Below are 17,499 nucleotides of genomic sequence, written 5' to 3' on the forward strand. Positions count from 1 at the left end.
GACAGCAAGTCATTCTTGAAACCTACTGAATTAAAACTATGACAGCAACATGTAGTACACAATAAGTCAGAAATATGTATGCAAAGGACACCGGTCTTTAAGTAAGAAAAGCAAAAACCTGGATTAAATCTAATATATTTTATTAGCAAATCTAAAGAAAATGGGTATACTAGAAGATGAAGATATGCTGCTTGTACCTCCCTTCTCCCCTTGCCCCTGTGCCCCCACCATCACCATGCTCCTATGCTCATTCAGATACTAGAATTCTTTACAGTCCAGTTCAAATCCCACTTTCTTGATTAAATGTTGACTACCCTCTCTCACTATTCTCTCTTCTCCTGTAAACATGATGATATTTATCACACAGTTTAAAATAATATATCATAAATTGTAGATTATAATTATATACTATTTTAAAATCGTCGGCCATTATCTCATATGTTGATGTTACTTTTCTAAATGGAAATCATACACTTCTATATCTGATATTAAAAATAAAGCAATGAGCACAAGGCAGGGACTCTAAATTATCTGTTGCTTGATTTTTTTCAAGGACGGTCCTAAAACAGTCTACGTCAGCTTTAACCCTGTGTATCTGTACCAAATGTATGTAAATTAGCTGACTGGTGTGATAAATTACCTGAAAAAAAAAAAATCCTTAATTTAACAATCCAAATGTTGGAAAGGTTTATAATTAGCCAAAAGTTCCAAAGAAATCAGCTCAAACAGCATGTCACTGAACAGCAGGAATCAAATCATACCCAATAGAATCGGAGGGGGGTGCAGAAGGGGATGATCCAGACGTAAGGGTAGTCTCTGCTAAGGAGGCCTCCTCCTGTGGTATTGGGTGGTGTTCAAAGAACTTGGAGACAAACAGCAAACTGTGAGGCAAAAAGAAAAACAAAACAAAAACAAACCTAACTTGTGCAAAACCCAGAAGCTTCATATACCAGAATACCTTAAAGAATTAACAAAAATGTCTGAGATCAAATTCCATTTTCAGGAAGGACTGTTAAATTTAATTAGTTGTATTTTTGTCTAAAGGCTTACTGTAAAAAAATTATATTGTACTTTTCAAAGGCAAGCTCAGAGTCTAAAACTAATTGCTCTATACAGCAAATTTCTACATAGTAGAGGGGAAAAATCATGCTTTATGGTTAAGGAATTAGAAAATGTATCTACTGCTAAAAATTAGGTTATATCATTATGATATACTTTAAAGTACAGAGTTGAATTCCCTCTACTCAAGTAATCAAAAAAAGTAATAAGATTTTACCAGCAGCAGTAACAACACAAAAAAAGATTAAAATAGACTCAATCTATTGAGAGAGGGAGTAGGGGGAAGAGAGGGACTGGGGGAAGAGAGGGAGGAAGAGAAGGGGGGGAGGGAGAGAGACAGAGAGAGAGAGAGAGAGAGAGACAGACAGACAGACAGACAGACAGGCACACTAACTTTGAGAGAGAGAGAGCACTTAATTTACGAAATTGCTGACAGAACCAGATTCCCCAATCTGCAGTCTAAAAATATAATGGTTAATTTAATTGAAACACCCACAAACCATCTAAAAGTGATTTCTATGGGCAAGGGATCTTTATTAATTAAAAGAGAATATAAAACATAAATGAAATGTACAGCAAACCAGAATTATAATTTGAGAGAGAAGTATTGGCTATACTACATATTACTCTCTAGCCACACTTCAAAAAGTTCCCTGTAACAACTCTTCTGTACAGAAAACTTTCACAGACTCTAAGACATACTAGTTTCACATTAAGAAAAGTTAAATGTAAAGTGGAAGACAGAAAAGAAAAATTTTTTGATTACTTACTCAAGTTGGTCATAATTAACACACATCAGTGGAACCTCTGTACTACAACGCTGGTGAAATTTATAACCACATGTTTGACAGCGGAACCCCTGGAAAAGCAGCTTTCGACAGAAGTCACAAAATGCTAAGGTGAAAAAAGTTTTCCGTACCTGCAAAGTAAAACATCGTAGAGGATTTCAAAAACTAGTCAGAATCTTTTTAGAAATCAACTTATTTACTCTTTCTTTTTTTCTTGCGGTACGCAGGCCTCTCACTGCTGTGGCCTCTCCCGTTGTGGAGCACAGGCTCCGGACGCGCAGGCTCAGCGGCCATGGCTCACGGGCCCAGCCACCCTGCGGCATGTAGGATCTTCCCGGACCGGGGCACGAACCCGTGTCCCCTGCATCGGCAGGCGGACTCTCAACCACTGCGCCACCAGGGAAGCCCAACTTCTTTACTCTTGATTAAAATAACAAATCTTTAATATGCTTACATCATGAGAACTGACTTAAACACTAAGATACTAAAATGAAAACCAGTGGATTCAAGATAACAGATGGACTACATGTATTTTTCTCCCACCCACTAACCAATTAAACTCGTAAATCAAGAAGATGGAAAATAAATAAAAGACTAACTAATATTAAGCTTTACTACATAAAAGTAAAAGCAGAGATGACAGGAGCAGGAAGAAACAGAGGTGAAAGACAGAATAAGGGTACACTTCAATAACTCTACAAAGAAAGGAGTTAACAGATTCTTACTGGTGTTGACAGAACAAGAAACAATGGCATACTTAAAGTTACAAAGGTATGCAACAGAGGAACCAAAAAACCCACAAAAAAACAAAAATGCTTCAGAGGAGGAGCGAAAAGAGGAGGAAGGTTGTAATGTTACAAATAATCTAATTCCCTATGGAACTGGCCATAAGTAAATGTCTAAAACTGATAAAATAAGAAATTGTAGCTTAAAGTTATTATTTAGTAATATGAAAATAATCACGAGAAGAGCTTGAAACAGAAACCATTGAAAGTTAAGGATGATTTCCTCTCAGATAGCCTCATCCACTAGAGGGCAGACAGCAGAAACAAGAAGAACTACAATCCTGCAGCCTGTGGAACAAAAACCACATTCACAGAAAGACAGACAAGATGAAAAGGCAGAGGGCTATGCACCAGATGAAGGAACAAGATAAAACCCCAGAAAAACAACTATATGAAGTGGACATAGGCAACCTTCCAGAAAAAGAATTCAGAATAATGATAGTGAAGATGACCCAGGACCTCAGAAAAAGAATGGAGGTAAAGATTGAGAAGATGTAAAAAATGTTTAACAAAGACGTAGAAGAATTAAAGAACAGAGACGAACAATACAATAACTGAAATGGAAAATACACTAGAAGGAATCAATAGCAGAGTAACTGAGGCAGAAAAACGTATAAGTGACCTGGAAGACAGAATGGTGGAATTCACTGCTGCAGAACAGAATAAAGAAAAAAGAATGAAAAGAAATGAAGACAGCCTAAGAGACCTCTGGGACAACATTAAACGCAACAACATTCACATTATAGAGGTCCCAGAAGGAGAAGAGAGAGAGAAAGGACCAGAGAAAATATTTGAAGAGATTACAGCTGAAAACTTCCCTAACATGGGAAAGGAAATAGCCACCGAAGTCCAGGAAGCTCAGAGAGTCCCATACAGGATAAACCCAAGGAGAAACACGCCAAGACACATAGTAATGAAATTGGCAAAAATTAAAGACAAAGAAAAATTATTGAAAGCAGCAAGGGAAAAACGACAAATAACATACAAGGGAACTCCCACAAGGTTAACAGCTGATTTCTCAGCAGCAACTCTACAAGTCAGAAGGGAGTGGCATGATATACTTAAAATGATGAAAGGGAAGAACCTACAACCAAGATTACTGTACATGGCAAGGATCTCATTCAGATTCGATGGAGAAATCAAAAGCTTTACAGAGAAGCAAAAGCTAAGAGAATTCAGCACCACCAAACCAGCTCTACAACAAATGCTAAAGGAACTTCTCTAAGTGGGAAACACAAGAGAAGACAAGGACCTACAAAAACAAACCCAAAACAATTAAGAAAATGGTAATAGGAGCATACATATCAATAATGACCTGAAACGTGAATGGATTAAATGCTCCAACCAAAAGACACAGGCTTACTGAATGGATACAAAAACAAGACCCATATATGTGCTGTCTACAGGAGACCCACTTCAGAACTAGGAACACATTCAGACTGAAAGTGAGGGGATGGAAAAAGATATTCCATGCAAATGGAAATCAAAAGAAAGCTGGAGTAGCAATAGTCATATCAGATAAAATAGACTTTAAAATAAAGAATGTTACAATAGACAAGGAAGGACACTAAGTAATGATCAATGGATCAATCCAAAAAGAAGATACAACAATTATAAATATATATGCACCCAACATAAGGGCACCTCAATACATAAGGCAACTGCTAACAGCTATAAAAGAGGAAATCGACAGTAACACAATAATAGTGGGGGACTTTAACACCTCACTTACACCAATGGACAGATCATCCAAAATGAAAACTAATAAGGAAACAGAAGCTTTAAATGACACAACAGACCAGATGGATTTAACTGATATTTATAGGACATTCTATCCAAAAACAGCAGATTACACTTTCTTCTCAAGTGAGCAAAGAACATTCTAAAGGATAGACCACATCTTGGGTCACAAATCAAGCCTCAGTAAATTTAAGAAAATTGAAATCATATCAAGCACCTTTTCTGATCATAACACTATGAGATTAGTAATGAATTACAGAGAAAAAAAAGTAAAAAACACAAACACATGGAGGCTGAAGTATACGTTACTAAATAACCAAGAGATCACTGAAGAAATCCAAGAGGAAATCAAAAAATACCTAGAGACAAATGACAATGAAAACACGACAATCCAAAACCTATGGGATGCAGCAAAAGCAGTTCTAAGAGGGAAGTTTACAGCTATACAAGTGTACCTCAAGAAACAAGAAAAATCTCAAATAAACAATCTAACCTTACACCTAAAGGAACTAGAGAAAGAAGAACAAACAAAACCCAAAGTTAGCAGAAGGAAAGAAATCATAAAGATCAGAGCAGAAATAGATGAAATAGAAACAAAGAAAACAATAGCAAAGATCAATAAAACTAAAAGCTGGTTCTTTGAGAAGATAAACAAAACTGATAAACCATTAGCCAGACTCTTCAAGAAAAAGAGGGGGAGGACTCAAATCAATAAAATTAGAAATGAAAAAGAAGTTACAGCAGACACCGCAGAAATACCAAGCATCCTAAGAGACTACTACAAGCAACTCTATGCCATTAAAATGGACGACCTGGAAGAAACGGACAAATTCTTAGAAAGGTATAACCTTCCAAGACTGAACCAGGAAGAAATAGAATATATGAACAGACCAATCACAAGTAATGAAATTGAAACTGTGATTAAAAATCTTCCAACAAACAGAAGCCCAGGACCAGATGGCTTCATAGGTGAATTCTATCAAACATTTAGAGAAGACCTAACACCCATCCTTCTCAAACTCTTCCAAAAAACTGCAAAGGAACACTCCCAAACTCATTCTATGAGGCCACTATCACCCTGATACCAAAACCAGACAAAGATACTACAAAAAAAGAAAATTACAGACCAATATCACTGATGAATACAGATGCAAAAATCCTCAACAAAATACTAGCAAACAGAACCCAACAACACATTAAAAGGATCATATACCATGATCAAGTGGGATTTATCCCAGGGATGCAAGGATTCTTCAATATATGCAAATCAATCAATGTGATACACCATATTAACAAATTGAAGAATAAAAACCATATGATCATCTCATTAGATGCAGAAAAAGCTTTTGACAAAATTCAACACCCATTTATGATAAAAACTCTCCAGAAAGTGGGCATAGAGGGAACCTACCTCAATGTAATAAAGGCCATATACCACAAACCCACAGCAAACATCATTCTCAATGGTGAAAAAATGAAAGCATTTCCACTAAGATCAGGAACAAGACAAGAATGTCCACTCTCACCACTATTATTCAGCATAGTTTTGGAAGTCCTAGCCACGGCAATCAGAGAAGAAAAAGAAATAAAAGGAATACAAATTGGAAAAGAAGAAGTAAAACTGTCACTGTTTGCAGATGACATGATACTATACATAGAGAATCCTAAAGATGCCATCAGAAAACTAATACAGCTATTCAATGAATTTGGTAAAGTTGCAGGATACAAAATTAATGTGCAGAAATCTCTTGCATTCCTGTACACTAATGATGAAAAATCTGAAAGAGAAATTAAGGAAACTCTTCCATTTACCATTACAACAAAAAGAATAAAATACCTAGGAATAACCCTACCCAGGCAGACAAAAGACCTGTATGCAGAAAACTATAAGACACTCATGAAAGAAATTAAAGATGATACCAACAGATGGAGAGATACACCGTGTTCTTGGACTGGAAGAATCAATATTGTGAAAATGACTCTACTACCCAAAGCAATCTACAGATTCAATGCAATCCCTATCAAATTACCAATGGCATTTTTTACAGAACTAGAACAAAAAATTTCACAATTTGTATGGAAACACAAAAGACCCTGAATAGCCAAAGCGGTTTTGAGGGAAAAAAACGGAGCTGGAGGAATGAGACTCCCTGACTTCAGACTATACTACAAAGCTACAGTAATCAAGACAACATGGTACTGGCACAAAAACAGAAATACAGATCAGTGGAATAGGATAGAAAGCCCAGAGATAAACCCACGCACCTACGGTCAACTAATCTATGACAAAGGAAGCAAGGATATACAATGGAGAAAAGAGTCTCTTCAATAAGTGGTGCTGGGAAAACTGGACAGCTACATGTAAAAGAATGAAGTCAGAACACTCCCTAACATCATACACAAAAATAAACTCAAAATGGATTAGAGACCTAAATGTAAGACTGGACACTATAAAACTCGTAGAGGAAAAATAGGAAGAACACTCTCTGACATAAATCACAGCAAGATCTTTTTTGATCCACCTCCTAGAGTAATGGAAATAAAAACAAACAAGTGGGACCTAATAAAAAAAAAAAAAAAGAATGATTTCCTCTGGAGAGTGGCATTAGGGGCTAACAAGGGATAGGGCAACAGGTGATTTTTTTTGTAAACCCCTCTGCACTATCTTAAAAACTATATACATTTGATTAAAATGTAATATACTTTGATTAAAATGTAAAAAAGAATTTATAAACGAAAAAACTAGTTTATAATTATATGAAAATCAGATCAACCCTACCTAAACTTGCTAACTTAGGACGAGGAAAAGGAAAATCACCTAAAAGAAGGTAAGAACTACTTTTAACAAATTATCAGTTTGTTAGAGGATTAGAAGACCTAAATGTATCTGTGAACATTCCTCTGTGTGAAACTTAAAAGGCAACGTGTAAGAACTCCATGTCAGAAGCCAAACATGGGTCACATAAACAGAACTGTGCCAGAGAAGCTCTATCTTGATAACGAACAAAACCAGAAATTGTTTAAAACTGTTTGGTTTGTATATATAAGAAGCAGAAAACATAAAAAGGATAAACAAATAACAAAATGTTAACAATGGCTATTTGAGAGTGACGAGAGCATGGGTGACTCTATTTTGTCTTTTGTTCTTTGCTGTATATTCTCAATTCATCTCAGTTTTTCAGACAGCATTAATCACACACAATAGTAAGAAAAACACATCATGATCCAGGACACACCTGTATTCATATAATAATATTACCCTAACTATACATAATGCATATCAGAATTTTCTAATCCATTCTACTGCATGTAAATGCTTTTCATGATTCATTAAATTGATTTCAACACCCACTTTATCAAAACTCTTTTCAATAAACACATATTTAACACGATAAAATGTTATTAAAAATAATACTTCATCAAGAAAATGATATCTTGGCACATCATTCATTCTGGCTTTTTGAGAACATTTAGATAGTTTTAAGAGTAGCTCTTGTTTTCTTCACCTTTTTGTCTATGTATCACTTTCTAGGGGATATAAAAAAGCAACTGACTGTTTTTAGCTTTGTTCCTTTTCCATTTGTCTCTGGATATAAAAGCAATTAGAAAATCTTTAATATTTATGTGTCTACTATTTACTGAAGCAAGCATCTTTTTATATTGCTAGCATAATCTCTGGAAATTAGAGCACAGAAAAATACAAAACGTATTCACAGGAATCAGCATTTTATAGTCACTTTATCCTTTTTGCTAACTACTCATACTCTCAATCGCCTAATAATCTGCAGACTTTCATGAAGCCCTAATTTCTCTTCCTTCTTTAATCTACTCAGTTGCAGTCTTTCTTCCTGTCACTGACTTATATGTGAAAACTATGTGTAACTGGTTGTTTCTGTATGTAAAAGAAGGGGGAGAAAAAGAGAGAAAAGGAAGGAGGGCAGGAGGGAGGAAAGCAGAAAGGAGAGAAAAACACCTGAGCAGGAGAAAATGTGGGTATGCATTTGAGCATAAATTGAGTAACTGACATATACCTCTATCTGTGAATATACCTTTGTCAATAAAGGTGGGTACAGGAAGGTATATCTTTTCTTTTGGGCCACAACTTATACTTATTTTGGAATTCAAGACATGGATGGTAAACTCGTGAGGGCCATAGAACAGGTAATTTGCACGCATTAATTTGTAAGGTGTGGGGCTGAGGGAAGACATTAACTTTAGTGCCTATAGAAAATGGGAAGGTCTGGACACATAGCATCTGTTTTTAATCTTGTTTCTCTACCTTCCCTGCCCCCTGCCAGTTCCCAAGGATTCCTGGGATGCAGGTATATACTGAAGGAATTGCTTTTATAACAGACTATGAAACCAGGAGGCATAATCAGCCTTCCTCCAGTAGTCAACAAAAGCCAGCCCAGAGAAGCAGAGAGAGGATTTCTTTCCCTTTCTAAGCAGAACACAGGCTTCGTCTTGCCTCTCTATGACACTAAGAGCAATCATTCCAAAACACAAATCTAATCACACTGCTGCCCTGCCTATTAAAATCATTAAATTTCCAATGATTTTAGGGAAAAGTCTGAATCTTTAACATAGCTTACAAGGACTCTCATGAGCTTACTCCACCCATATACATGCTACACTCTAACAGCCCCCTCTCCAACTTTGTATCATCCATTCTGAACTTCTTTCAAAACTGAAAAGGTAACATGCTTTCTTGCTGTTCCCTCTGTCTAGAGTACTCTTGTGTTTTTTTTTAAAATATTTATTTATTTATTTATGGCTGTTTTGGGTCTTCGTTGCTGCACATGAGCTCTCTCTAGTTGTGGCGAGCGGGGGTTACTCTTCGTTGCGGTGCGCAGGCTTCTCTTGCTGCAGAGTGCGGGCTCAAGAGCGCAGGCTCAGTAGTTGTGCACGGGCTTAGCTGCTCCGCGGCATGTGGGATCTTCCTGGACCAGGGCTCAAACCCATGTCCCCTGTATTGGCAGGCAGATTCTTAACCACTGCGCCACCTGGGAAGTCCCTGTCCAGAGTACTCTTCCCTCATCCATCAGGCCACAGCTTTCATATTTCTTCCTTTGGGAAAACTTCCTGACTCCTCAAAGGCCAGGTTAGGGATCTCTACTCTGTGTATCTATAGCACTTTAAACATACACAGTAATTAAGAGTGCTTATGAAAATTTTTAATTAAATGATCTGTCTCTCTCTACTCTAAGGCAGGGATACTGTTTTCTTATTAATTGTTATATCCCCAGATCAGACAAAATATTGGCAAATGAAAAGATCTCAACAAATAGTAACTAGCAGCTCTCCAACTGTGTTGTGAAGATTTCCATACTCTGCAACTAACCTGCAGTTTGCTTTCATTACCCTCTTGTGGCAAGGACCTTCCTGCACTGCTTAAGGTTAGTAACTTAGATCTTCTTTTACCTCCTCATATCCAATTTCTAATTAAGAAGAATAAGAGTACTTTTTTTTTAATTCCTAAAAACTTAAATAAAAAATCTTAATTATCCTCTCAAAATTCTCCAGGTTTAAAAAAAAAAGTCAATAGTAGTGAACTCCTTATCTCATCATTATAAAACTATCTGCCACATAGTAAATCTGATTGGCATCAGGTGTATCTTACACTCGTCCAAAAGATACCTTATCTATTGAAGCACAAACCTGATCTCATTATTCACCGCTAATGGAGCCTCCAAAACACTAACACCTCCCAGGAAATCAAAAGAGCCCAGCTGTACTAATCAACAAGGCACAAGGGAAAACACTTGATGCCAAAAGGGTAGCAATAACTATCCATCTAGAAAACTAAACTGTGGTCCAAAGTCCATATATAGAAAAGTAAGAAGTGCATTCCTGCCTTATAGATCACTCTAATCTTGGCTCCTGCCTACTCTTTTAGAGGACAGGTTCTCAAGCTCTGGAACCTTATCTCTGAGGTAGAGAGGTTCCACTGTTCCAGGCCTCATGCTGGTGACACTTAGCTTAGGCTAGGTTCTGGCAAATGCAAAACGAGATAAAGGGAGAAGTATTGAAGGAGAGCTTTAACATCTATCTTTCTTCAGTCCTCAAGGAAAGCTATTCCACTTCCATTAGTCTATCTTTCAGAAACATTTACACAAGTGTGTCAAGATGTATGCAGAAAGAGTCTATTTACCATATATATAACAGATTTCTTAAAAACTTAAACGTCTGTTAAGAGGGATGGTTAAATATACTGAATTTATATTCTTATGGACTATTATGCAATCATTATAAAGCTAGGTGTACTGACATGGAAAGATGCCCATGATGCTTTGTTTAACTTAAAAAAAAAAAAAGAAGAATATCATACAAAACATGATTCCATTTTTTAGTTTTAAAAAAAGGAAAAAATGGAAAATAATGAAGGAAAGGGAAGGGAGAAAAAAAAGAAAGGAGAAAACTTTGGGTTCACAGACACGTATTATATATAGAAAGACTTTGGAAGAATACGCAATAATCAATTAACAACTGTTTACCTCTGGTAGGGTACTTTCACGTTTTTACTTGATATACTTTCGTACCACTCAAATTTTTAAGAATTTTCTTTCAATAATGAGTATCTATTACTTTTTTTTTGAATTTTTTTAATTGAAATATAGTTGATTTACAATGTTGTGTTAGTTTCAGGTGTACAACAAAGTCAGTCAATTATATACATACATATATGTTATTACTTTTTAAATTAAAAATAAAGTATAATGATTAAAACAAAACTCTTTAAATATGTGTTGTTTTTTTAAATAACAGAACTGATTTTCAACTTAGGTAAAATATCAATGTCAAAATTATTCATCCATACTTCATATTCTCTACATAAAAATTCATTCACAAGAACTTGAAGATTTTTGACATTAAAAAAAATATAAAAGTACATACAAAGTTGTGTGTTGTAAGTGGAACATTCTCCAACACTTCTACATGCAATTCCTCTCCAGTAAGCCAGGAAATATCAGTGTCCCAGCCAATTGGTTTCTTCTCTCTGAAAAGTATAGACACAGCCTTTCTTGGTTATCATACCTAAAGATCTTCATAAACCTCATGCTGAAGATATGAAAATTGGTTATTGAGGGGCTAGTAATGGTGAGGGAGTTTTGGCTCCCTGGTCTTCCATCGTTAGAAATTTAAATGGCAATAAATTAATTTTTAAGTTTACCCCAAATAAATGTATCACTCTTGGACAAACAGCAGGGTAAAGAGATGTACTCTTTTCTTCAAGTCAGCTCCAGAAAAGACCTACAACAGCAGAAAATGGATTGTTCCTAGGGTCCAAAAAAAAAAAGAAATCACAGGTACAGATTTACGTACCCATTCAAAGAAAAAGAGTACTCAAGGGACAATATGCCCCAAAAAGGAGACTTTTTTTTGCTTTAAAAAAACAGGACTCAAAATTGGGGTTGGGGGGCTCATGGCAAAATTTTAGACGCTTTCTGAAAAATAATTCAATATAAAATGTTAATTCTGGTAAGTCTTTTGTGAAACTATGAGTTTATATTAAAAATAAAGGACTGGGAAAGAGTCCATTATTCAAATAAGACACATAAAAAAATAGTTCAAAAATTTTAAGAATCTCAAACTCTAAACAAAGTCATTTGATCAGAGAAACAAACACTATCATCACAAGAAATTATCTGATGTTAACTCCTCAAAGGGCCTACAAGATTTCTTTAGGCTAATTAACTTAGTATTAATATTTTTTTCCTGAAGTTGATTTTCAATACCCTAGGTCTGGGTAAAGATCTTATAGAAAACCCCAAAATTTCATGTCTGAGGTTTTTTTTTCCTTTTTTAAACGAAGTTTCACATCACATACAAACCATACCCATCCTGAATTCTGTAAACAGCACAGCACTCTGGGATTAGACCTCTCATCATCAGTGCTTTCTTTAGGCTGTCCCGGACTGTAACTCCACACCTTGCAGGTACCTATGGTATCATAAACATATGATATGAGGTAAAGGAAATAAATTATATATTTTCCACATCACTGAAAAAAACCAATAATTTACCTTTATAACACCTTTAAAATGTCATATGGATTACTGTGTCAGAAAATTATTTCACTAAATTAATATTAATGGGAAATTATGACTCAAGTATCTATTATTACTCACCAACTTAAATCAAAGCAAAATTTTTAGTTTTTTATTAAAATTACAAAATATCTTAAACATATAAAAGAACAGAAAATACTACAGATCCTTATGTGCTCACTGCTGAGAAATAATAGATGTCAACATTTAAAGCAAAATCAATTTTGATCCAACACTGTTCAAAGCTGAAAACTCTAATCCTTCAATCATAATGATGGTCCCTAAGAGATGTCTTACTGATCCTAAACATAGCAGAAGAAAATACCTGTCTTAATGTGTATAGCTGATATCTGCTGTTTAGTTGTTTGGCACTCCTATTTCTTCTGGGAACCCACCCTTCCCTAAAAACCAAATGGTTCTGGAGAGGCCATCAATCACAAGGGTCACTACTTTTCTGGCTACACATGACATAAGCCAGCTAATCAGTTTCCCATATCCCTAATCCAGGGCTAGATATATGACCCAAACAGCACCAGAGTTCTTTCCTTAACTGACAGATGGACACTGGTTGAGAGAAGTTTCTGTTTCTACTGTAGTTAAAGTGTTCCAAAAGGACAGAAATCTGGAGTCCCTAATGGCCATCTTCCCTAGTACACTGAGAAAACCTGGCTACACAATGAAGCTAACCTAAGGAGAAGTAGAGATGACATTAGGAGCGGGGAGAAAAGAGGCACTGAAAATAGAGATAAGAATCTTTCTGTATATTTGAAGTTATCTCTATCCTGGCCTTTTCTGCCAGCGACCCATCTCCCCAGATATTAATCCAAATAATTTAAAACTGAAAAAGGACTGACAAACACAGTGTAGACTAAAGTGAAGCAATGGGAGTTCAGGTTGGTCAGTCTTTATGGGGGGAGGGAAGTGCAGACAGAGGAAATGTTAATAACAAAATTAAAGGTTTCATTCTTTTAAATCACTAAAGTACTCAGCAAACCAAAAGTTTCCAAAGAAATTGGGAAACTTATGCTAGAGGGGGAAAAATGGAGTGAAAATGAATATAAGACAGCTGAATCTAAACAGTATTTTGAAGGGGAACAATCGAGAAAGCCAAATTAGGACCTAAGATTAGAAAACACAGGAGGCAGATTTTAGCTCAATATAACCGTTAAAACTATCCAGCAAGGGAAAAGTTTACCATGAGGGAGTAGGTTCATCATTGGAAATATTCAAGAGACTGGATTGGTACAGTTGATCCTCTTTATTCATAGACTCTGCATTTGCAAATTTGTCTGTTTGCTAAAATTTATTTGTAACCCCAAAATCAATACTTGCAGTGCTTTTGCAGACATGCACAGAGGACTGAAAAATTTGAGTTGCTCAAGGCATACTTTCCCAGCTGAGGTTAATCAAGGTGACACTGCCTTCTTTTTCTAGCTCTCATACTGTAGACAAGTGCCAGGTGACTTTTAAGCTAATGGACCTGTGAAGAAATAAACAATCTAGGGGCCAATATACAGAGGCCATCTTTGGCTCATTTATAACAGTAATCCTGCATTTCTCCTAGGAGCAATGGTTCAGTATTCACTAATTCAGTGTTTGCAGGGGATGTATAGAACATAACTACTGCAAATCGTGAGAACTGGCCATACCTTCTAGAAATAATGAACAGAAGGAAAAGCTTACTTTTTCCCTCTGCAACTCATATTCTGCCTACTCTAAACCAAAAACTTCTTGATTGACAACCCTATCTTTAGTTTTAAACCCCATCCAATCTATCCTATCCCCATGTTATCAGTGAAATCTTTCTAAAGAAGGTATTCTTAACATGTGTGCGTGAACCCGAGGAAAGCCTTAGATACTCTCTCTGGAACATAAAATTTCAAGCCCATCATGGACTGCTGAGGGGTCCACTGAGCTCAGATTTAGAATCCCATTCTAAGGTATAACCTTACATTTCATTAGTCTTCTCAAAATTTTCCAGTTATTTATAGGACAAAATTCAAATTCCTTAATATGGCATACGAGGTCATCAATGGGTTGGGGCTATCCACCTTTCAGTTCCTTTGGTAATTCCCCTCATGCACTCCTGTAATGCCATCTTCTAATATAGCTATGCTCCCTTATGCTTCTCTGAACAGGTTGATTCCAAGGTGTATATATGTTTCATCAGTAGGCAAAAATTTGGTTTTCCACTCTTATCACCAAGGGAAAGTCACCTATCAGTCCTTCATTCACTTCTGTAGGCTGATTTCTGTTCCTTCATGATACCTGTTCAACAGACTGACACACCAACAAAATAAAACAGAAAGACCAAAGCAGACTCCAACACATAAAGAAAATCAAAATAAAATAAAGGCAGCATCTGAAATAGGATAAAGATGAACTTTTAAATAACTGATGTTGGAACTACTGGAACCAATCTAGGAAAAAAAGGTTCACCCATACTACATACTGTACACTAGGGTAAATTCCAAAAGGATCAAATATTTAAATGTTGAAGGAAGGAGGGGACAAACCATAAAAGAACTGAAAGAAACACACGGCAAGCTCCTTTATAACCTCAAGTGAAGAAGCCTTATAAATCTATGATGCAAGGTCTGGAAGCCATAAAAGAAAAATGTTAAATTCACCTACACATAACTAAGAACTTTTTAGATGGCAAAACACACACAACATACTGCAGTCAGCCCTCCATATCGTGGGGGCCACATCCGTGGATTCAACCAACTGAGGATCAAAAATATTCAGAAAAAATTTCCAGAAAGTTCCAAAAAAGCAAAACTTAAATTTGCCTACTATAAGTAACCTAAAGATGATTTAAAGTATACAGGAGTATGTGCATAGGTTATATGCAAATACTATGCCATTTTATACAAGGCACTTGAGCATCCAAGGATTTTGGTATCCTTAGGGGGTCCTGGAACCAATCCCCTGCAGATACTAAGGGATGACTATATAAGCAAAGTCAAAAGACAAATGCAAACTGGGAAAAAAATATTTGCAACTTATATAAGAGGCATATAATCTTCATGATATATAAAGAGCTTCTGAAAAATTGAGATCAGGATCAACGGGCAAAGGACATGAAAGACAGTTCAGGAAAACAGAAATATAAACGGCCTTCTAACTTATGAAAAGGTGTTCAACCTCAGAGAAAAGCAAACTCAAACTTGCCAAAATATCTTTCATTTATCACATTGGCAAAAATACAAAAGTTTGACAACATACTCTGTTGATGAGGCTATGGTAAACAGGCATCTCATACACTGCTGATAGCAGTGCAAGACTAAGCAAAACCTGTGAAGCAAAATTTGAAAGTTTCTTATCAAAATTACAAATGTAAATTTCTCTTTGATCAAGGAAGCCTACTTTTGGTATACCATAATTTAACTGGTAAACTATAGTACATCTATACAATGGAATCTATAGCTATAAAAAAGAATATTTAAGCATGCTATACGTGGAAATGGAAAATTTCCAGGATAGCCTACGTAAACATTAAAAGCAAAATACAGTATGATATATACAGTATGATACCTTGTGTGTATGAAAAGGAGTGGAGAAATAAGAATATATCTATTTTCTTCTTGCTACATGAAGAAACCCAGAAAACACACACACCCACCCAAATAAAAATAGTTACCTAAAAGGTACAGGGGAAACTGGATGTAAAGAGGTAGAGGTGGAAACAAGATTTCCGGATGTAAATACCACATGAAAGAATTACCGGAACAACTCCTACAGAACACCCACTGAACGCTGGCAGAACACCTCAGACCTCCCAAAAGGCAAGAAACTCCCCACGTACCTGGGTAGGGCAAAAGAAAAAAGGAAAAACAGAAACAAAAGAATAGGGACGGGACCTGCACCAGTGGGAGGGAGCAGTGAAGGAGGAAAGGTTTCCACACACTAGGAAGCCCCTTAGCAGGCGGAGACTGCGGGTGGCGGAGGGGGGCAAGCTTCGGAGCCGTGGAGGAGAGCACAGCAACAGGGGTGTGGAAGCCAAAGCGGAGAGATTCCCGCACAGAGGATCGGCACCGACCAGCACTCAGCAGCCCGAGAGGCTGGTCTGCTCACCCGCCGGGGCGGGCGGGGCTGGGAGCTAAGGCTTGGGCATCGGTCGAGCCCAGGGAGAGGACTGGCGGAGTGAACATAGCCTGAAGGGGTTAGTGCGCCACGGCTAGGCTACCCGGGAGGGAGTCCGGGGAAAAGTTTGGACCTGCCAAAGAGGCAAGAGACTTTTTCTTCCGTCTTTGTTTCCTGGTGTGTGAGGAGAGGGGATTAAAAGCGCTGCTTAAAGGAGCTCCACAAATGGGCATGAGCCGCGGCTAACAGCGCGGACCCCAGAGACGGGCATGGGACGCTAAAGCTGCTGCTGCCGCCACCAAGAAGCCTGTGTGCGAGAACAAGTCACTATCCACACCCCCCTTCCGGGACCCTGTGCAGCCCGCCACTGCCAGGGTCCCGGGATCCAGGGACAACTTCCCCGGGAGAACGCAGCACGGCACGCCTCAGGCTGGTGCAACGTCACGCTGGCCTCTGCTGCTGCAGGCTCGCCCCGCACTCCATACGCCTCCCTCCACCCGGCCTGAGTGAGCCAGAGCCCCCGAAGCAGCAGCTGCTCCTTTAACCCCGTCCAGTCTGAGCGAAGAACAGACGCCCTCCGGCGACCTACACAAGAGGCGGGGCCAAATCCAAAGCTGAGCCCCGGAAGCTCTGAGAACAAAGAAGAGAAAGGGAAATCTCTCCCAGCAGCCTCAGAAGCAGCGGATTAAAGCTCCACAAACAACTTGATGTACCCTGCATCTGTGGAATACCTGAATAGACAACGAATCATCCCAAATTGAGGAGGTGGACTTTGGGAGCAAGATTTATTATTTTTTACCCTTTTCCTCTTTTTGTGAATGTGTATGTGTATGCTTCTGTGTGAGATTTTGTCTGTACAGCTTTGCTTTCACCACTTGTCCTAGGGTTCTGTCTGTCCGTTTTTTTCTTTGCTTTACTAAAAAATTTTTTTCTCAATAATTAGTTTTTATTTTAATAACTATTTTATTCTATCTTATTTTATTTTAGCCTCTT

At 37.4% G+C, this 17,499-nt stretch overlaps 1 protein-coding gene across 3 annotated transcripts in view; it reads right to left on the minus strand.

Annotated features, from left to right (window-relative positions):
• BRAF (B-Raf proto-oncogene, serine/threonine kinase) overlaps positions 1 to 17,499 on the minus strand; it is a 159,476-nt gene that overhangs the window by 60,907 nt on the left and 81,070 nt on the right. For all 3 annotated transcript variants that reach the window (XM_029233176.1, XM_029233178.1, XM_029233177.1), the window contains exons 4-7: positions 12,210 to 12,313; positions 11,267 to 11,369; positions 1,830 to 1,978; positions 762 to 881 (exon numbers count right to left, since the gene is read on the minus strand). In XM_029233176.1, the coding sequence (XP_029089009.1) occupies positions 762 to 881; positions 1,830 to 1,978; positions 11,267 to 11,369; positions 12,210 to 12,313 (476 nt within the window). The remainder of the gene's footprint in view (positions 1 to 761; positions 882 to 1,829; positions 1,979 to 11,266; positions 11,370 to 12,209; positions 12,314 to 17,499) is intronic.

The sequence above is a fragment of the Monodon monoceros genome, unplaced genomic scaffold (genome assembly GCF_005190385.1).
Source record: "Monodon monoceros isolate NGI ecotype Baffin Bay Population unplaced genomic scaffold, NGI_Narwhal_1 Super_Scaffold_2, whole genome shotgun sequence".
In the NCBI taxonomy this organism is placed as follows: domain Eukaryota; kingdom Metazoa; phylum Chordata; class Mammalia; order Artiodactyla; family Monodontidae; genus Monodon; species Monodon monoceros.